This window comes from Thalassophryne amazonica, chromosome 21, assembly GCF_902500255.1.
Source record: "Thalassophryne amazonica chromosome 21, fThaAma1.1, whole genome shotgun sequence".
NCBI classification, from domain to species: domain Eukaryota; kingdom Metazoa; phylum Chordata; class Actinopteri; order Batrachoidiformes; family Batrachoididae; genus Thalassophryne; species Thalassophryne amazonica.
Window position 1 is genome coordinate 24594705 of NC_047123.1, and position 23099 is coordinate 24617803.

General features: G+C 38.0%; 1 protein-coding gene across 1 annotated transcript; it reads left to right on the forward strand.

Moving 5' to 3' along the window:
* The first annotated feature begins 9868 nt into the window (after positions 1-9868).
* On the forward strand, positions 9869-18131 carry batf (basic leucine zipper transcription factor, ATF-like). Its single transcript, XM_034162026.1, has 3 exons — positions 9869-10107; positions 10808-10912; positions 17336-18131. The coding sequence occupies exons 1-3, from the start codon at positions 10045-10047 to the stop codon at positions 17540-17542; spliced, it is 375 nt and encodes a 124-aa protein (XP_034017917.1). The 5' UTR covers positions 9869-10044; the 3' UTR covers positions 17543-18131.
* Positions 18132-23099: the final 4968 nt, after the last annotated feature.

Below are 23099 nucleotides of genomic sequence, written 5' to 3' on the forward strand. Positions count from 1 at the left end.
GTTATGTTTCAGCCTTTATTCCAAAATGCATGAAATGCATTTTTTTTTCTTCAAAATTCTACACACAGTACCCCATAATGACAATGTGAATTTTTTGAGATCTTTGCAAATTTATTAAATTAAACAAACAACAACAAACCCCAAGAAATCACGTGCACATAAGTATTCACAGCCTTTGCTGTGAAGCACAAAATTGAGCTCAGGTGCATTCTTTTTCCATGAATCATCCTTGAGATGTTTCTATAGCTTAATTGCATTCCACCTGGGGTACATTCAGTTGATTGGACATGATTTGGGACTTGATATAAGGGCCACAGTTGACAGTACATGTCAGAGCACAAACTAGGAATTTGTCTGTTGATCTCTGAGACAGGATTGTCTCAAGGCACAAATCTGGGGAAGCTACATTACATTTCTGCTGCTTTGAAGGTCCCAATCATCCATAAATGGAAGAAGTTCAGCTCTTCCTAGAGCTGGCCGCCAGTCTAAACTGAGGGATAACCGTAATCAGGAAGGTGATTTTATACATATAATATCTAAAATACGTTTGTTTGTTATTGAACTATCTAAACTCCGTGACGTATGTTTAATTCCATGGTGTGGACACTTATGCATTATTTTGAGAGTTATGCTCAGCTAAGATCACATTGTACAAATTCATTCTAATTTATTAAACTGTTTTTAACAATGACATTCTCTGACAAGGTACTTTTTAGATAAAACAAAAATATATTACTTTGTCAGTCGGTTAAAGAATTTAAAATAAGTCATTGAAACACTAATGTTGAAATGTCTTGTGAAAGATTAAAATAATAAACAAATTCACCTTTTTACCATATCAAAATGATTCCACCATTGTCGGTTTGTTATTGGTTGTATTGCTTTCACTTGTTTGAATAAATTTTTGTTTTGTTTTGTTGTTTTTTTTTTTTAGTTGGTGTGCGTGTGTTTCTCAACTAGTTTAAAAACAAAGTGTGAGTGAAGCATATTTCTAAACCCAATATGAAACTGTGTCATGGCGGAAATATACCACCATGTTGTTCCACAGATTATTAAGGTGTCGTACTTTTTTCATGACAAATAGGTGACATTTGTGGTCAACCACAAACTACGCTGAAGGCTGTATGTTTCCAAATGACTGCAGGTAGTTGTGAATCAGTGGTTACAAAATCTAGTTCAGTGTAACAATACTAAACATGATGTTGCTGGTTATAGGTTTAAACACTGGTGAGATTAACACAAGATCATAGTACTTATCCAGTGTGGGGTAAAAAGGAAAAAAAAATAAAAAAGCTTTTCACAGACTGGACTTTACTCATTTGCTGCAGCACTGAGTCATCACCACTTTGTGTCAAAACAGAAAATTTATCAGAATATTTAATAAAAAAAAAACCCACCCACAACAGCAGTCACAACAAATGGCTCTTCAGGGGTTTTTCCAAGTAAGTCAGGCCTGAGGAAGGGGAACCCTAAGTTGGAGCGAAAATCCATTTTAGATATGGTTTCAGTCGCTCGTAGTCCGCATGGATGCTGGAATCTAAGATATATTCTGTTTTATCCTGATTGGCTGTTGGCTGTTTTCAGTAAACAAGCCCAGACGGAATGGAAAAGACTTCAAATCTAAATGCCAGAAACTACAAAAACCAACAACAAAAGGATCGGTGTTTTGGATAAATGGCCAGAAATAGCATTTCAAAGTCTTGCAAACAGTTCATCACAGGGTCTTAAGAGAGATGATGTCTTTCAAACAGGGGTGTAGCCAGGGATTAATGTTTTGTGGTGGTGGTGTCCACGACCTTAGAGTGTTTCTGAAATAGTTATTACTCCTTTGAAATACCTTGTTTTCCAGCCTGAGTCTTCATTGAAATTACAACAAAACAACTTGAGTTTTGATCTAATTTCAACCAAACTTTACCAAATGTTCAAGGGTCAGACAAGGACAAACTGGATTGATTTTAAGAAAAATAGGTTAAAAGTCAAGTACAAATTTATGGTCCACTATTTATACATACAATCGGGTTCATAAGTATTTGGACAGTGCCACAATTTATTATTTTTTTTTATTGGGTAGGTTTGCCTTTGTGTGCCGCCATAACTGAGTTGAAGTGAAACCATGAAGATGTGCTTGTATGTAGACTTCACGCTTAAATTCAAATGGTTTAGCTAAAATATCACGTTAACCATTTAGGAGTTACAGCCATTTTTATACACAGTCCCTCCATTTTTGAAGCCATAAGTTATTGGGCAAATGAAATGTAAGGATTTTTGTTCATACAAATTGTCACTTTTACACCCATTATCCTTTTGACAACTCAATGGTTGGATATACAGTACCAGTCAAAGTCTTCAAACTTTTGACTGGTACTGTATGAACATTTCCAAGTCACTGAATATCAATTTCAATTCAATTTATTTTATTTGTATAGCACCAAATGACAACAAAGCTGCCTCAAGGGACTTCACACAAGTAAGGTCGAACCTTAGCAACCCCTAGAGCAAGCACATAGGTGACAATGGTAAGGAAAAAAACTCCCTCTGGTAATAATGAGGAAGAAACCTCAAGCAGACCAGACTCAGAGGGGTGACCCACTGCTAGGGCCATTCTGTTACAAGGTTTTTACAATTTATTTTTACAAATAGAAGAAACAGAACAAACAGTTATTTTTTATTATTAGTCTTTTGTGAAGCACATTTTTCAGTTGGTTCAAAACAGTGAATCATCTAAACAACTGTTTCATTTCATCATTAGAGAATTTCAAATCATTCACTTTCTGAAGTATTTTATTTCATATTTCATATATTTTGAAAACATCTTCTGAAGTAGTTTTATTTATGGATTTGATCCTTTTCTGAAACACATTTTTCAAGTTGTTCAAAACAATGAATCGATATCTGGAGCAATTGTTTAATTTAATATTTCATATATTTTGAAAACATTTTCTGAAGTAGTTATATTTATGGATTTGATCCTTTTCTGAAACACATTTTTCAAATTGTTCAAAATGATTTAACATTATCTGAAGCAATTGTTTCATTTTGTCATTACAGTGTTTCAAAGCATTCTCTTTCTGAAGCATTTAAGCTGTTCTAAACAATGTCATTCTATGAAAGAATTCCTTCGTTGTTGTTTCGAGCATTTCAAAATAATCCATTTTTTAAGCAACGTTTTCTAGAGTGTCTGTTTTGGAATGTATGTTTTGAGAAGTGAAGTGGACTATTTTCTGAGTCAGTTGGATCCTTTACATTCTAGCTGTTCAAAACAATGAACCACTTTCTGAAACAATTGTTCCATTTGGTTCGAACATTTCAAATCAGTCTTTGTGAAGCAAATGGTTTGTTTAGTGCACTTTCGAGTATTTTGAAAAAGTCTTTCTGAAGTCGTGGTTTCATTTACTGATTTGAGTCTTTTCTCAAGTGGATCATTTTGCGAGGCACTTCGTGCACTTTTATTTGTATTTTTTCGAGCTGTTCAAAACAGTGAGTCACATTGTTTCAGAATGTGAGTCACCTTTTTGAACAGTAAATTGTTTTTCTGAGTACTTGTTTGAGTCACACATTTGATCTTTTTGTAAAGTGGATTGTTTTGTGATTTTTGAGGTGTTCAAAACACTGAGTAAAAAATGCTTCATCTGATGTTTTGAGCATTTACAACAATGACTAATTGGATTGCTTCACTTTTCAGCATTTTGGACAATAGCCACATTCGAAGATCCATCGGGTGCTGCGGTATAGGTCACTTGTGCACTTAAAAAAAACTTGCTCAGTGAACATAAAACAAATTATGTCAAGTACTGTATTTCCACCCAAGTCAAATGTGTTAACCTAGCCAGAAACAATTTTGCTGAGTGACCTAAGTGTAAATTTGTTGGGTCAACATGATGAATTTGTGTTACTGTTACCTAATTACTATGGTTCAGGCCATTAGGTTTGAAAAGGTAAATGTAGACCTAATGTAATTAATTTCATTTATATAGCACCAAATCACAACAAAGCTGCCTCAAGGCGCTTCACACAAGTAAGGTCTAACCCTACCAATCCCTAGAACAAGCACACAGGCAACAGTGGTAAGAAAAACTCCCTCTTATGATATTGAGGAAGAAACCTCAAGCAGATTCAAGCTGCATGTAGAGTTGGCACAGATTTTACACTTCCTGAAGCAACTCCACATTACATGGAGAAATGTGGTTTGAACCGGTATCCTTTTGTACTGAAACCAAGTACACTAACCACTTGGCCACCACCCCTGCCCTATAAGTAGTTACAACTACTTTTAAAATAGTACAGTTACATGTCAACTTAAATTTATTGTGTTGGATCAGCACAATTTATGCAGATCCACCTTGGATTTTCTGTGGCGACCCCAAGTGCAAACAAGCGAGCAGCCAAAGTGACTTACTATTTTTTTTTATTTACCCTTACAAACCTAGTTGGCCTGACCCATGGTAATTAAGTAACACTAACACAATTTCATCATGTTGACCCAACAAATCTACAATTCGCTCACTCAGCAAAATTGTTTCTGGCTACGTTACCGCATTTTAATTGGGTGGAAATACTTTCCATAATTTTATTCTGTTCACTGAGCGAGTTAAATTTTATGTTGTTGCATGTTAAAACTACATGATTTGAACGTGTTCACCCCTAAAACTTGATTCTATATCATAGAAGCTAGATGTTAGACTTACGTTCATGTAACGTAAAACCCAACAACACCCATGTTGGTTTTGTTGAGTGTGCGCATGCACAGCTTTTGCGATACCTGGATGTAAAAGTTGAGACCCAGGCAATTTTTGGCCATCCAGAGCTCGGAAGTCCGTGTCGTAGCTATGGGGCATTTCTGCCACTGAAATGACAGATTATGCCTAAATTTGATCAATCTTTCAAAAGAATAAGATTGTAGACATGCCTGGGTATAACTATTAGACATCGGACACAAGGAAACAAAAAACGATTGACAAGAAAACCAGCCTCCCAAAGCACGGATGGCTTCAAGGCATTACATTCCACCCATTTCCACACAAAACTTGCCAAGTTAAATATCAGTATATCAACGGGTGAAGATCTTTCGTAGGACCGACAAAAAGATCTAACTTACATTCGAATGACTCGCCATTGTGGACAACAGTTCTACGTCATTGGTATACCTGTTCGTGATCGTCGTCTTTTCTCGCCAGCAGGCCAATCTCGTCCGCTCTCTCTGCCAAATCTAACAGCTCCTGGTTTCTTTAACCCATACTCAAAACATCCCATTCCTATCTTTTAAATACTCTCTGATGCTTTTAAGCATCTGTTTCTCACCCATGGCATTACTTTGATGACCTAAACATAGGTTCCAAATGTTTTTGCGGTTTGTTGCGCCCGGCCAGGCTTGTTGCTAGGGTGGTGGTGCATGCGCATAAGCGACCTACCATTCATTTCATTTCACCATTCATTTGCTGGTTTTGGCGTTTTAAAAAAAGGGGGACTCGGTTTTTTTGGAGAAATTAGAAAAAGTTTTAAAAGTCAAGGTTCAGCCATTAATATGACTGGAATTGTTGGGTTGGGGCGGGGGGGGGGGGGGGGGTGAATCAGAAATTACCCCTTTACTTATGCCTACACTGAAAAAGAACCAACTTTTTAAGTTGGTTCAGTTGTTAACATCGAAATTAATTAAGTTGTTTGAACTTAAGTTTGTAAGTTAGAGTAACTTACAAACTTAAGTTCAAACAATTAAGTTGTTTGGACTTAAGTTTGTAAGTTAGAGTAACTTACAAATTTAAATTCAAACAACTTAATTCATAAATTAAGCATAGTTAAGTTGTTTGAACTTAAGCGTGTAAATCTAACTTACAAATTTAAGTTCAAACAACTTAATTCTTTGAAATATTACCAATTGAAACAATTAATTTACATTGGTTCAACTATTCTCTTTTTCATTGTAGGCTTTCAAGTGACAAATAGGATTTTTCCACTCAGCCTGGGAGCAGAATGCAGGCCACACTATAGGCTATATACATCTGACTTTTTTCTTCTTTTTTTTGGACCCTGCATTGCGTCTTTGTCCTGGTTGATGCAGAATTTGACTAATCAGCTTGTCGTTTCCACTCTCTTTCTTTCTATTTTTTTAACAGTCTCAGCCCTTTTGGACAGCGTTAAATGCCACGCATTCGAAATGTCTGCCCTTATCCAAGAGCTTCAAAATCCCTGTGATGGTGGAACATGTTTTTGTGTGGGAGGGCTGTTCTGCCAAGCAAAGCTGTTTTGGACCAGATTTTTTTTTTTAATCACAAGAAAATCTTGTTCTTGCAGCACCAACTGCTACCTCGTGATGGGGCAAACAAGAAAATAATACAAGACATAAGAAACACATTTCCAGTAGATTCAGTTCATATTTCACCTTTTTGTACATTTCCCAAAGAGTCCCCACACTTTGACATTCATCTTTAAAACAGTCATTTAGGCTGAAAGATTGTGGAGGGAATCCTTTGTGGGGAGCCCCTTCCTCAGTGATTGTGTCCTCCAAGTTGCAGCTGGTGTCACAAGCAAGAAACTCTTTAACGCCGCCGCGGAAATCACCACGAAACGCGCAAAGAAGCAAAAGTCAGTCATCCATGTGGACTTTTGGGATGCTCAGTCTCTTGAGGACTGAGGCGAAACGTGACATCATCTGTGGCGGGCAAACAAAAGAACAAGGGGTGGGGGGGGGGGGTGTGTGAAAGGTGATGCCCCACACACCTGCCCACACGGTGTGCACGTGCACGTGCATGTGAGAAAAGAGGCTGCGGAGCCAGCAGTGTTACGCAGTCATTCAGCAGAAAGTGGTTTCTATCCTGCTGGAAAACACGAGGTTTTTATGCAATAGTGAGTTTTTACAGAATTACTCAAACTTTTTTCAATCAACCTTATACCAAGAGAAAGAACATGTTGCCTTTTCAGTCCAGCACATAACTGAAACAATCGTGCAAATGGTGATAAAAGCATCAAATTTGGCAGAAATACTCCTTAGACACTCCTCTTTTGAAAAAAAAAAACGATTGGCCACTTGAATTTTCAATCGGTGGTCAGGTAGGGGTCAGTTGAAGAATTACACAGAGGTCAAAATTAATAGATGCTCCAATCATATTGAAAAATATTCAACATTATTTGCCTGATCATAAATATTCCAAAAAGGTATAGTTTGGACTATCTGTGACTGAATTCTATGGAGTTATGGGATAAAAACAGCAAGAATGGTGACAAAGCTCAGTTTCATTTTGTACAGGGGTCAAAAGTTAAAGTTGCTCCAATTTTGGTAAAAAGTGATGCAAATTATTGGTTGAGCTAATAGGATTAATAAATGGAATAGTTTTGACAGTGTTGAATGTTTGGTCTCCAAAGTAAAGGTCAAACAAGGTCAACGTCTTTTGGATTCTATGACATGTGACATATGTTACCCCGTAACGTGATAAGTAAGGATGATACATGGTCCAAACTATTCCTTTTTAAAACTGTGTTAACTCAAATAGTGTTTTGCATCACTTTTTACCAAAATTGGAGCAACTTTAACTTTTAACCCCTGTACAAACCGACACTGACCTTTGTCACCATTCTTGCTGTTTTTATCCCATAACTCCATAGAATTCAGCTACAGACCATCCAAACTATACCTTTTTGGAATCTTTATGATCAGGCAAGTAATGTGGCATAGGTTTCAATATGATTGGAGCATCTTTTAATTTTGACTCCTGTGTAATTCTTCAGTTGACCTCTACCTGAAAGCCAACTTTTCAAGTTTTTTTCAACAATTCAAGTGGCCAATCAGTTTTTTTTTTTCAAAAGAGGATTGTCTGAGGAGTATTTCTGCTGAATTTGATGCTTTTATCACCAGTTGCAGGATTCCGCTCTAAATATTCTCTTATCTGCTGCACTATTTGGCATCAGTGACAATCATCCAAATGTACACTCTAAGAAATAAAACGTTTAATTTAATTTTAACTTTTTCAACATAACATTGTAACATTGTCAAATAAGTGCAAAACAATATTGTAGTTGAAATTAATTAAATCAAATGAAACATTATTACTTAAATCCCTAAAATTAACAATTGCAAGTATACTGAAAATAATAGTATTAAGTACATTTAAACCCCCTGTCTTTCATTTTGTAGAGTGTAAATTATCGATCATTTGAAAAGTTTTGTTGATCAGTTTCTTTTCACCATTCCCACAAAATGTGGTAGAATTCTTAATACGACAAAGTGGAAGAAAGTGTTGATTTTGAGTTCTCTTTGTTTGTTTGTTTTGGTGCATCACATGACATGATCACTTTCTCAGAGTCATCAATCTGACACAAAAGTTTGAGAAGTAATCTGGATAATTTCATTGCTTTTCTGTTTGTTTGTTTGTTTGTTTGTTAATTCATTCTTTCATTTTCTTTCTCAAGAGAAATAAAGGTGTTGGTGTTTGTTAGGTTTCAGAAGTGTATTCTGGGTAATTTTGCAATACTTTATGTTTACTGAGATCATTTTTAAAGCTTTTTTTCCAGTTTGTAAAATAATTTTCAGATGATCTCCACAAAAGTGTCCAAAGGAAAAGATAATAAAACTTTGGTGTTAATCAGGATCTGATCATTGTGGAATTTTGAATATTTCTTTGGTTTACTTTGATATAGTGAGCTGGCATAATTTTTATTAAATGTTTTTTGGACAATTTCTAAAACATTTTTATCCAGTCCGGAAAAAAAAAAGGTTGGTGGAATTATCAACAAAATCAAGAGGAAAAACTAGATAAATATTGGTGTTAATCTGGATTTAATTGAGGATTCTGGAATATTTCTTTGGCTTTTAATTTATATTGCAATCTGGGTTATTTGTTTAAAACTTTTAGCCCGTTTCTGAAACCACTTTTAGTAAAGCTCAGTGAAGCTTAGCTTCACTAAGTTTTGCAGAGATTTACTAAAAATCTCCGCAAACCTTAGTGGAACTATCACAAGTGTCCAGAGAAATAAGCATTTAAATTTAGATTTTATATAATGAGCTATTGCATTCTATGTACTCAACAATATAATAATAACTAGCGTGTTACCTGTGGGGTAAAATACATAGCTGACATTTTTCAAGGGTGGTAATAAATTATGCAAAACTTTCTATAATAATTTTAACAGAAAGTGAGGAAATTAAAATGAAAGATTTTTGTGAATAATTGCATTTATTATTTGGCACATTTAGTTGATGTCATGTTTATAACTGGCAAGGTTGAGATATTTCCTTTATTCAGAGTTTATCTGGTTACCAGGGACTGATTAATGGTGATATTAACATCCATTGTTCACTTTTGTTTCCTAATATTTTCAATTTCTCCAAAAATATTAGTCCTATCAACTTTCCGTTTTCGCGGCATTCATCCTTGTCCAAAAACACATAAGCATACCAGATGGCAAATGTCAGCTCTCCCCAGTTTCTCCATGATTGTAGGTACACACATACATGCACGCACACATATACACAGAGGCCACTTGGTTTTTAATATATGGAGTATTTGGCATGTTTTAATTGCACTATTCACCAACATTCTGTGATTATAATTGCCATTTGTTTGTTACATATGTCACAGAAGTGTAAAACAAGCCATTTCAGGTTTAAACATTGTTCATATCACTTTAATGTCTACATGGACCAGTGCAGAATTGTGGGATTTTCAGGGTGTTTAAGATCCACGTTTAACTGTAAAATGTAAATAAAACCAATGTTGTAAAATATGACCCCTTTAAATCTACCGGCTGTTCATCAGTATGTTTTTTTTTTTTGGAGTTTCCATCAGGCGTGTGATTTCCAGTCTAATGTAACTTTGCACAGATTCTTACCAGAAGTCACCTCAGACACAGATAATTAGACAGCCACACGTCTGTCTATCTGTGTCAGAGAGAGAGAGAGAGAGAGAGAAAAGAGGAGGAGGAGGAGGAGGAGTGACAGAAAGGGAAAAGACTCAGTAAACCAACTTGTTCTCTGCACTCGTTCTGGTACGCAGGCTTCAAAACACAGAAGCAGAAGTGGAGAAAGACGCGGGGTTTCAGTCGCCACAGACGGCTATGGCTCAGGGCTCTGACAGCAACGACACAGGATACAAATCCCCATCACCTGGCAGCAGGCCGGTAAGTGTGCACCCCATCAGCACCCTGCACTTTGCACGCTTTTACTCAGCTGCTTGGAAGCGGAGATGTGAAGATGGAGCTGTGGGATGGCTGCAGATCAACACTCCCCATCCTGCTCCATTCACATGTCGGCTGTGGGTGCTTGTGTCACTTGCACACATGGAGCCTTGAGGCATGACTCGCTCCCGTGTGGGCTTCATTTCTCGCTTTGTCCGAGCGCTTTGTCAGTGACTGGAGATCCACCAGGAACACAGCGTGGAAGTTTTTTTTTTTTTTCTTGCAAGTGGGCTCCAATCACACGTGCCACAAGCTGCAAGCATGACTCCCTCTTGTACAATTCTGGAAGTCTTCATCTGGCCATGTTGGAGGGACAGAGGTGCCATGCCTAAAACTGGCAAATGACGCATGCATTTAGAAATGGGTGAGTTATTACAGTACCAGCACACGGCGGCCATTCAGGACGTGAAACAGGCGTGCTTTCTGCCGAACATGACTCAGCCACTCCCCGGCCCCTCCTAACTCCATGTTGTGTCAAACTGTCACATCACACAACAACCGTTGATAAGTGCAGGAAATCAGTTTGCAACACCCCAGTGGTGATGCTGCATGTCTGTGTGTGTGTGTGTGTGTGTGTGTGTGTGTGTGTGTGTGTGTGTGTGTGTGTGTGTGTGTGTGTGTGTGTGTATGTGTGTTCCCTCAGAGCTCCTCGGACGACGTAAAGAAGGTGATGCGGCGGGAGAAGAACCGAATCGCTGCTCAGAAGAGCAGGCTGAGACAAACCCAGAAAGCCGACAGCCTACATCTGGTGAGCAAATCCACATTTTAAAGGGGTCGTTATTGTGCTGTGACAGCAAATGTTTAAAATTTTACTGTTAAGTATAACTGGGATTTCATGTTAAACAACCTCAAAGTCTCACACTGTCTGTGCACGAAGCAGCAACGCTGCTATAAACTAAAAAAATAAAAAGCCGGAACAGTTCGTCTTAGATTTGCATGACATATGTCACAGAAGTCCACATACAACTCCTGCTTGCTTTCTACAACATATCCTCTAATCCAGGGTGAATTTTTTTGGGGGGGGGAGTGGAGAATCAGACACACCCCTTTCTTGAAACAGCATGTGTGATTTCTCCGATGCCACGCCCCCTCTCCCTTCAAAATAAAATAATTGACTTTCGTCTATAAAAATACATCTTTAGGATGTATTATCTCAACGGCTGTTTAGCATTTTTTTTTTTTAAAGTTAACTTGCAGTGCTTTACAAGACAGATGTGTTGACTCCAGGCTTTTTTTTTAGGAGAAAAGACTAAGAAATTGGGGTTGAAAGCTCATCAAGAAGTTCAGTAGCTCCATTGCAGCCCTACCAGAAAATTGAAATTAGCTATTCAAAATCTTAATTTTAAGCCTGTCAAATTAGCTGACTGATCTGATGCTATAGCGCCCCCAGTGTAGCATAGCGCCATTGACATATTATTTATGCACAGTGTATGTGATCATTGGTGTTGCTACAATCGTGAGTATTAGTTTTGAAACAACTACTGTTGTTAGTCCTACCAATTGTATAAATGTGAGTTAACAGACATGCATGCAATAATGAAATACTGAAATGTATTTTAAAGGGGTCACATTGTGCATATAGGCTTTGTTTACTTTTTACAGCTACATGCACATCTCTGGATTAAACATCACGAAAGTCTCAAAGCTCTATGATTTTGCATTTAGAAATTCTTCTCCAGTTAGCAAAATTGTGCCTGGAAACAGCTCGTTTTAGACTTCTGCGACACGTGTAACATAAGTATGAACACTGTATTTATGGCTTTTTGTACACAACTAGCTTGATAAAATTATGTGTAATTTGACCTCCTTAAACATTGCTGCTAAATAATCAGGCCCCACCAATAAAACAATCCTCTGGTACCGCCGCTGTATCAGAGCGTTTATCTTCTTTATCTTGTGTTCCGTTGTAGTAGAGCTTTGTAACGTCTCAGAAAACGCGTCATTTTCTTGCGAAAGAGTAAATAATGTCTCGATAAGCTCTTCCACTGGTGTTTTATTTTGCGCTGAGCAAATATTACCATAGGTGTTCAAAGGTGACACTGTTACTGTGAACTGTATCAAATGATCTGGAGCCTTCAGAAAAGCCACGGTGCAGGCAGGAGCAGATCCAGCCTTTGAGATTTAGATTTTAGAGAGATGAAACTTTGAATTTGGTGGCTCCGTTAGCGTCACAGAGATGGCCGGGGGACCACAGGCAATACGCTGTGGTTTTGCTTTGCTGTCGCACTAGATAAACAGGAAGGTGAATTTTCCCTCTCTGCCACTCTGGGTTTGTTTCCTGTTTCTTCAGTAGTGTTTTTCTCTCTCTCTCTCTCTCTCTCTTCCTTGTAAATGATCTTTAAATTGTACATCGTGGGAGGTGAGGGGAGAAACAGGCCGTCGCTTCTTGTAAAGCGCTGACACCAGTGGGCTGTATTTGGCTAAGTGACGCAAGCAATGGGGTTTGCCCAAAGCTGGTGTGACCGTAAGGACTCACAACTCTGTATTCTAATCTTTGGTCATGGTGTGTTGACCTTTTTGGCGCTTTAGTGAAAGTTTTCTCCCCTGCTGTTCTCACACTGATGGGGAAAAAAAAGAAAAAGAAAAGCCAAATAGTGACAAACTTTTCTGTACTTGTATAGCAGTCAGTAGCTGCAGTGTGTAAGCTGTAATGCCATCTAGTAGTGAGGTTGCAGATTCCATGATCGCATCACCAGTCATGATTTTGTGCAAGGGGGCGCCATGTTGACCGTCCAGCAGGCAGAGACACTAAATGTAACACTTAAAAAAGCGTTACATTTGATAAAACCGGAATGAATTAAGTTGTTTGCACCGAAGTTTGTAAGTTTGCGTTGATCCAGAGTTGATCTAACTTACAAACATAAGTGCAGACAACTTAAGTCATTCAGGTTTTACTAATTGTCACACTTTTTAAGTTGTTTGAACTTAAACATCTTAATTCATTCAGGTTTTACCAATTGTAGCGCTTTTTTAATTTGTTTGAACTTATGTTTGTAAGTTTGAGTTGATCTAACTCACACCTTAAGTTCAAACAACTTAATTCATTCAGGTTTTACCAATTGTAACACTTTTTTAAGTTGTTTGAACTTAAGTTTGTAAGTTTGAGTTGATCTAGAGTTGATCTAACTTACAAAATTATGTTCAAACAACTTAATTCATTCAGGTTTTACCAATTGTAACACGTTTTTTAAGTTGTTTGAACTCAGGTTTGTGTTGATCTAACTTACAAAGGTAAGCTCAAACAACTTAATTCCTTCAGGTTTGACCAATTGTAACGCTTTTTTAAGTTGGTTCAACTATTCTTTTTTCTTTTTTACATAGCCTATAGGCTATGTAAGAGTCCAGGCTATATTAGATGTTGCACAACAACACAAAATTTGTGATTTTTGTAGTTTTAGTGCAGTATTTACCCCACAATAGACAGCAAACTTGAAAATCAAATTGATGTATGTCAAAACAGTATTGCATTATTCACTTTTGTACAGTTATTAATAATTACTTTCTTTATATTGCATTTCAAAACCAACAAAGTGCTTTAAAGAACAAACCACAATAACACACAACACAACACCACTAGTTAATAATAATGAGAAAATTTAGCAATGTTTTCATGATCTTCGAATGAGTCCTTCATATCTAGATGGAAGTCAGCCCCGTTGTGGAGGTTGCCATGTTGATACAGTAGCTCAAAAGGGACTTGTTACTTACTCTACCGTTAGCATTTTATAGCTTGACCTTAAACCCGGAAACTGGAAGATCATACATGTTGCTCATGACAAGAGAAGGCAAGGAAGCAAGAATCCCTTTCGCCAGAATCAAAACTGGAAATGGGAAGGCAAATCGCAACCAGTGACGGCAGCCTTCAATCTGCAACCTCACCACTAGATGTCACTAAATCCAAAGCACTGTAGATTTGAGATCTGTTTTATGAATCAAAACATTGCAACCCAATTTCAATCATTCGTGTTTTACTTTGTTTCAACACTAGAGGGCACAGATCAATGGGAACTTTCAAAACGTTACATTCAAAAGAGTTGGTGAGGTAATGAAGTCTCATTTAGCACAGCATGCAGTGTCTTCCTTTTGATACGGATCCCGGAGAAATGTTCTGAAGCATGGAAATTAGCATGACTAACGTTTTGGTATCATCCCCAGTCAAACATTTTATCCATTCTTTATCTTTGGTTTTATTTTCCCGCTCTGTTGTGTATTTCGTCCTGTATTCACCCACAAAGTGGACATTGTGTTTCTCCCTGTGGTTGGTTTAACTTGTTAGGTGATGTGAAAGTGGGCATCAGGCGGAGCGCACCAACAAGCACATGATGTACTCAGTGCAAGTAGCACACAAACGACCACAGCTGATCCAAATTGTCTGTAATCCATCTATCACCCACTAACTATCCAGCAGGTGGCAGACAAGTCTTTTAGTTATTGCTACATTAAAATAAAGTTAGTTTTTCTGTTAATATGGTGCATCAAAGATAACCAGCATCTCATAGTTTCATTTCCGTTATGTAGTCTTTTAATCTGGTGAATTACATTTTTTTTTTAGTTATTTGTCAACACAAGCTGGTTGGGATGTACGAACCCACTCCACTACATTTTTTCCTGTTCAACCCGAAACTTCTATCAGCACAACGACTAAAATACATTTAATATATTCAACATGTTAAAACTGCAGTTGTTCAGGTGAATCGACTGCACATTTTCATCTCGCAGTTGTCATTTTGTAAATTTATAGACTAATTTCATTGATAAAGATGGGAAAAAAATCTTTCATGTTATATGCAGATTTTTTTTATTATTTGTTTAATTTTTTTAGATTTAGGTTGAAGCCTTTAATTTTCTTCATTAAAATTCTTAATATAAGACAAAATTTGTTGTTACATTGAAAATTATTGTTAACTGCTTCGGCCTAAAAAGAATAATACATAAGTATGCAGTAAGTGGAGTGTGTGCGCATGCATGTGCACTAAATATTTCAAGTACTTTTTAAAACTTAAATACTCACTAAATATTTTGTTAAACGTGTACCTAAATATTTAACAAAATATGTAGCTATGTCTTTAAGGAAATATTTACTTACACATTTGTTTAAATATTTAGCTAAATATTTGGATTCATTTAAATATTTAGCTAACTGTTAAATTTTTAAATTAAATATTGATAATTCCATTAAATATTTAAATAAATGTTTGTTTTAAAATATTTAGTTCATAATTCAGTGTTTATCAAAAAATTTAACTAACAATATATTAACTAAACATTTCATTAAATATTTAACTAAATATTTTGCATTAATGTATATCTTTAGATAAACGTTACATTAAATACTTAAATAAATGTCCCATACTGAAATATTTTGTTTATAATTAAATGTTTATAAACACATTCAGCAAAATAAATATTTAACTAAATATGTATAGCTAAATGTTTTTGGATTCATGTATATGTGTAAATACACTTTACATTAAATATTTAAATAAAAGTTTTGTACAGTAATATTTAGTTTATAATTAAATGTTTATAATTAAATGTTTATCAAAAAATTTAAGAAGAAAATTAACTAAACACTTCATTAAATATTCAACTGAATATTTAGTGACAATTATGCACAAGAATTTCTTACAATAAAAACTTTACCATAAAATTTTGCCGGTTTAACATAAATATGAAAAACTGCACTAAAACAATGTATCATCTGAAATGTGCCATCTTTATGCCTAAATATGGGGGGATAGAGCTCTAAATTTGAAGTTGATGAGTTTAGAAACAGTGCCTTGTGTTTTTACAACTTCTTAATGAGTAATAACTTCTAAGTAACTTGAAGATAATCTCATTTTCTTAGTTCTGCCTTGTGATGATGCATAGACAGAATTCTGGGAACTTGGGGGCATTTAAAATGAATCATCAACCACGCAGTTATAGCCATTCTCCTCATTACTGAGTGAATTTTCAGTGCAGAATTCAGGATGTGTTGAGAAGTAAATGCTCATGAACAAATTTAGTATCATCAGAATCATATTTAACACATTGTTCAAAGTTATTGAGCAACAACAATAATGACCTATACTTCCACATTAGAAACTAAAGTCAAAAGTTCTGCATGAAACAGTTGTTGGCACCATTTGATTTTTCCAGTAAATCATCACTTTCACAGCCATCTTCAATATATTAAAAGCCAAGTGGCCTCTGTGTACATGTATGCATGTACGTGAAACTGGGGAGAGCTGACATTTGCCGTTTTGGTATGCTTATGTATACTTATGTATTCTGGGTCAAGGATGAATGCCATGAAAACAGAAAGTTGATAGGACTAATATTTTTGGAGAAATTAGAGATAATAGCTAACAGCAGTGAACAATGCACGTTCATAATTACATTCTGGACTCGCACACCATTCCAAATCATTACAGAAAGTTTGCATAATTTATTACCACCCTTGAAAAATGTCAGCTACCTAATCTATAAACATTACCCAATCTAGTGCCCGTGGATTCCCACGGGCAATGCGCTAGTTTTTGTTTAAATGAGCCACTTGGACTCCATTTACGCCAATCATTAAGAAATACAAACAGAACAATACTGTATTGTAAATCTGTCTTACGTCGACAGTTCTCAAACATGGAGTGAGCGTGCAAGAGAGAAACTGGTGAGGGAAGCCACCAAGACAATGCTGATATGAGCAATCATGATTGTGCCCAAATGCTAATTATTTAGTGGTTCACACTGTTACCTCACAACGAGATGGTCCCTGTTTCAAATCCAGCCTGGTCCTTTCTGTGTGGAGTTTGCACATTTACTCCATGTTTTGACTGGGACCATGTCAGGACCCCTGACCCCTGCCTGTATGCACCTGGTGCTCACAGCCTGATCAGAGCCTTTGTGCTGTCCTGCACATGGGGAACCCTGAGCCTAGCTATGAAGTGTTTTTCTGCTTTCCAGTCCTTCTCAGCTCCACTCCAACATGAATCTGATAATGGTGACACAACAGCCACAGTTTCTCCAGTCACATCCACAGAAGCCGCCTGGGTGTCTTGGTGGCTTCCCTCACTCTTACTTACTTAGTTGCATCGTTCACATTGCCCCAACTGTATTTTCACGCCAAAAGCAGAACTGAATTTTACCACTAGTGACCAGTTGTGAACAGTTGTTGCCTTCTTGTTTCCAGGAGAGTGAGAACCTGGAGAAGGAGAACGCCGCCCTCAGGAAGGAGGTGAAGCAGCTGACGGAAGAAGCCAAGTATCTGTCATCGGTGCTGAGCAGCCACGAGCCTCTGTGCACGGGCCTGGCACCCCAGACGGCCGAGCTCCTCTACCCTCCTCACCACAGCAGCTACCACCACCAGCACATCGCCGTACCACACTACCAGCACTGACCCCCCGCCGCAGGCTGCCGACCTCACCGAGAGCGGGCGACTGGAGACGTGTCCGGAAAGGCTTCACGGTCATTCAGATCTGATCAAGGAGTTAAAAAAAAGGAAAGGCCATACCAAACTGTAACACGCAATATTCTCAACTATTTATTTGCTTGTGCTCAGCCCGTTTGCGTGTTTCTGACCATCAGTGATCAGTATTTGAGCTTCTGCAGCTCGACTTATCAACCAGTCTGTGTTTACACTATAGGAGACATAACCAACCTGCTGTACGTTATAAGATGACTCAGGTGAGATCTTTGCTTATGTTTTTTAGGGTCACGGAGCGCACCTTTGTCACCGTTTCTGAATCTGTTTTTTGTATGTTTTAGTGTATAAATGTAGATTGATCATCTCAGGAGGTTTTGACAGACTTGATTGTGGACAAACAGAATGTAAAGTCAAGGTCCTAAACAGGCTTAAGTGTACCAAACGTTTGATGGGAAAGCGACAGTTGGCAGTGGAGAAAAGCCAATCAGAGGTTGTCGAGGTAAAACTGACATGAGACACGACCTGGCAAAGCTATTTATTAAATGTGATGCCTTACAAGTGACCACTTCTGACCTCCAGTGAGTTCTTATTGCTGTCTTCAGGAACCTTCTGTCCGATCTCTAGCAGGTTTCATGCTTCTGCCTGAATATGAAACAGAGGTGCATCCATTAAGCTTACCGCAAATAAGTGTAGCTTTTTTGAAGCATCCTTGGATAAAGTGGTACATCATTGCAGCTCAAGGTCATACTGCAGATTTTTACAAACATTTTGAAGAAAGAAAAGTGGGGGGGGAAAAAGTCAACCTACCCGCTACATTTTTTAAACTGCTTATGTCTCAGTATCTCATGATGAAGTAGGAATCTATGAAGCTCAAGGTCATACTGCAGATTTTTACAAAAATTTTGAAAAAAGTGTGTGTGTGTGTGGGAGGGGGTCAAACTACCCACTACTCTTTTTTTAAAGTGCGCATGTCTCAGTATATCATGATGAAGTAGGAAGCTATGAAGCTCAAGGTCATACTGCAGATTTTTACAAAAATTTTGAAAAAAGTGTGTTTGTGTGTGTGTGTCGGGAGGGGGGGGGGGGGGTGTCAAACTACCGGCTACTCTTTTTAAACTTCTTATGTCTTAGTGTCTCATGATGAAGTAGAAAGCTATGAAGCTCAAGGTCATACTGTAGATTTTTACAAACATTTTGAAAAAAGAAAAGTGGGGGGAAAAAAATCAAACTACCCACTACACTTTTTAAACTGCATATGTCTCTATCTCATGATGAAGTAGGAAGCTATGAAGCTCCAGGTCATACTGCTATTTTTAATCTAATGTTTTCAAGGTCAAATGTCACAAATAATGGTGTCTACACTTGAAAAAATCATAGCAGCCGATCTGCTCTGTGTAAGCCTGACCCTGTCAGATCTCAGAAGCTAAGCAGAGCAGGATGTGGTTAGTACTTGGATGGGAGACCTAGTACTTGGATGGGAGACCTCTTTGGAACACCAGCGGCTGTGTGTGTTTCTCTGGGTAAAACTGGAGTTGCGTCAGGAAGGGCATCCGGCATAAAACTTGTGCCAATTACCGATGCGGCTCTGGTTGTATCTGCTGTGGCGACACCGAACGAAACCGGGAGCAGCCGAATGAGCAACAAACACTTGAAAAAAAATCATAACAATAATAATCAAAAAATATAATTTTCAGATTTTTAGTTAAGTTTTGTAATCATTCTTTTTTGAATGATTCTTCATTCTTGACCTCAACCACCAGTAGAGAACCTCTACTGGTGGTTGGCTCTCACTGCGGTATTGTATCACTTCCTGTTCCGGAGCACAGCGGTGTTTTGCTGTATCTGTTAGCTGTTTAATCTGCGCAGTTAGATTGATCTAGTTAACTAGATAACGATTTGTTTCACAGTGTAATCTTCACGTGCCTTAACTAAAGCACTTGATCTGCTGAATCACCTCTAAATTATTTACACATTATTCACGTTGCGTGTTTTTAGGAATCCGCTAGCTTAGCGCAGCTAGCTCTTAGCCGGTTTAGCATGGCGGCTTCTCCTGTCTCTCCCGCACTTTTCTGCTCTGGGTGTGAAATGTTTATTCCTTGGCCTCCTTTAGCAGTAATGGTACTTGTAATAAGTGTAGCTTATTCATAGCTTTGGAGGCCAGGCTGGGCGAATTGGAAAATTCTACAGCTAGCCAGGCCCCTGTAGTCGGTGCGGACCAAGGTAGCTTAGCCGCCGTTAGTTTCCCTCTGGCAGATCCCGAGCAGCCGGGAAAGCAGGCCGACTGGGTGACTGTGAGGAGGAAGCCCCGTGTACACCGCCAACCCATTCACATTTCTAATCGTTTTTCCCCACTCGACGACACACCCGCCGAGGATCAAACTCTGGTTATTGGTGACTCTGTTTTGAGAAATGTGAAGTTAGCGACACCAGCAACCATAGTCAATTGTCTTCCGGGGGCCAGAGCAGGCGACATTGAAGGAAATTTGAAACTGCTGGCTAAGGCTAAGCGTAAATTTGGTAAGATTGTAATTCACGTCGGCAGTAATGACACCCGGTTACGCCAATCGGAGGTCACTAAAATTAATATTGAATCGGTGTGTAACTTTGCAAAAACAATGTCGGACTCTGTAGTTTTCTCTGGGCCCCTCCCCAGTCGGACCGGGAGTGACATGTTTAGCCGCATGTTCTCCTTGAATTGCTGGCTGTCTGGTGTCCAAAAAATGAGGTGGGCTTCATAGATAATTGGCAAAGCTTCTGGGGAAAACCTGGTCTTGTTAGGAGAGACGGCATCCATCCCACTTTGGATGGAGCAGCTCTCATTTCTAGAAATCTGGCCAATTTTCTTAAATCCTCCAAACCGTGACTATCCAGGGTTGGGACCAGGAAGCAGAGTTGTAGTCTTACACACCTCTCTGCAGCTTCTCTCCCCCTGCCATCCCCTCATTACCCCATCCCCGTAGAGACGGTGCCTGTTCCAAGACCACCAATAACCAGCAAAAATCTATTTAAGCATAAAAATTCAAAAAGAAAAAATAATATAGCACCTTCAACTGCACCACAGACTAAAACAGTTAAATGTGGTCTATTAAACATTAGGTCTCTCTCTTCTAAGTCCCTGTTAGTAAATGATATAATAATGGATCAACATATTGATTTATTCTCCCTTACAGAAACCTGGTTACAGCAGGATGAATATGTTAGTTTAAATGAGTCAACACCCCGAGTCACACTAACTGCCAGAATGCTCGTAGCACGGGCCGAGGCGGAGGATTAGCAGCAATCTTCCATTCCAGCTTATTAATTAATCAAAAACCCAGACAGAGCTTTAATTCATTTGAAAGCTTGACTCTTAGTCTTGTCCATCCAAATTGGAAGTCCCAAAAACCAGTTTTATTTGTTATTATCTATCGTCCTCCTGGTCGTTACTGTGAGTTTCTCTGTGAATTTTTGGACCTTTTGTCTGACTTAGTGCTTAGCTCAGATAAGATAATTATAGTGGGCGATTTTAACATCCACACAGATGCTGAGAATGACAGCCTCAACACTGCATTTAATCTATTGTTAGACTCGATTGGCTTTGCTCAAAATGTAAATGAGTCCACCCACCACTTTAATCATACCTTAGATCTTGTTCTGACTTATGGTATGGAAATTGAAGACTTAACAGTATTCCCTGAAAACTCCCTTCTGTCTGATCATTTCTTAATAACATTTACTCTGATGGACTACCCAGCAGTGGGGAATAAGTTTCATTACACTAGAAGTCTTTCAGAAAGGGCTGTAACTAGGTTTAAGGATATGATTCCTTCTTTATGTTCGCCAATGCCATATACCAACACAGTGCAGAGTAGCTACCTAAACTCTGTAAGTGAGATAGATTATCTCGTCAATAGTTTTATATCCTCATTGAGGACAACTTTGGATGCTGTAGCTCCTCTGAAAAAGAGAGCCTTAAATCAGAAGTGCCTGACTCCGTGGTATAACTCACAAACTCGCAGCTTAAAGCAGATAACCCGTAAGTTGGAGAGGAAATGGCGTCTCACTAATTTAGAAGATCTTCACTTAGCCTGGAAAAAGAGTCTGTTGCTCTATAAAAAAGCCCTCCGTAAAGCTAGGACATCTTACTACTCATCACTAATTGAAGAAAATAAGAACAACCCCAGGTTTCTTTTCAGCACTGTAGCCAGGCTGACAAAGAGTCAGAGCTCTATTGAGCCGAGTATTCCTTTAACTTTAGCTAGTAATGACTTCATGACTTTCTTTGCTAATAAAATTTTAACTATTAGAGAAAAAAATGACTCATAACCATCCCAAAGACGTATCGTTATCTTTGGTTGCTTTCAGTGATGCTGGTATTTGGTTAGACTCTTTCTGTCCGATTGTTCTGTCTGAGTTATTTTCATTAGTTACTTCCTCCAAACCATCAACATGTCTATTAGACCCCATTCCTACCAGGCTGCTCAAGGAAGCCCTACCATTTATTAGTTGGCTATGTACCACAGGCTTTTAAGGTGGCAGTAATTAAACCATTACTTAAAAAGCCATCACTTGACCCAGCTATCTTAGCTAATTATAGGCCAATCTCCAACCTTCGTTTTCTCTCAAAAATTCTTGAAAGGGTAGTTGTAAAACAGATAACTGATCATCTGCAGAGGAATGGTCTATTTGAAGAGTTTCAGTCAGGGTTTAGAATTCATCATAGTACAGAAACAGCATTAGTGAAGGTTACAAATGATCTTCTTATGGCCTCAGACAGTGGACTCATCTCTGTGCTTGTTCTGTTAGACCTCAGTGCTGCTTTTGATACTGTTGACCATAAAATTTTATTACAGAGATTAGAGCATGCCATAGGTATTAAAGACACTGCGCTGCGGTGGTTTGAATCATATTTATCTAATAGATTACAATTTGTTCATGTAAATGGGGAATCTTCTTCACAGACTAAGGTTAATTATGGAGTTCCACAAGGTTCTGTGCTAGGACCAATATTATTGACTTTGTACATGTTTCCCTTAGGCAGTATTATTAGACGGCATTGCTTAAATTTTCATTGTTACGCAGATGGTACTCAGCTTTATCTATCCATGAAGCCAGAGGACACACACCAATTAGCTAAACTGCAGGATTGTCTTACAGACATAAAGACATGGATGACCTCTAATTTTGTGCTTTTAAACTCAGATAAAACTGAAGTTATTGTACTTGGCCCCACAAATCTTAGAAACATGGTGTCTAACCAGATCCTTACTCTGGATGGCATTACCCTGACCTCTAGTAATACTGTGAGAAATCTTGGAGTCATTTTTGATCAGGATATGTCATTCAATGCGCATATTAAACAAATATGTAGGACTGCTTTTTTGCATTTGCGCAATATCTCTAAAATTAGAAAGGTCTTGTCTCAGAGTGATGCTGAAAAACTAATTCATGCATTTATTTCCTCTAGGCTGGACTATTGTAATTCATTATTATCAGGTTGTCCTAAAAGTTCCCTGAAAAGCCTTCAGTTAATTCAAAATGCTGCAGCTAG

Bases quoted from the DNA above. Each gene is read 5' to 3' on its own strand.
- batf (XM_034162026.1), top strand. From the start codon at position 10,045: ATGGCTCAGGGCTCTGACAGCAACGACACAGGATACAAATCCCCATCA. The intron at 10,108-10,807 runs GTAAGTGTGCAC...GTGTTCCCTCAG, and splicing joins CATCACCTGGCAGCAGGCCG to AGCTCCTCGGACGACGTAAA. The intron at 10,913-17,335 runs GTGAGCAAATCC...TCTTGTTTCCAG, and splicing joins AAGCCGACAGCCTACATCTG to GAGAGTGAGAACCTGGAGAA.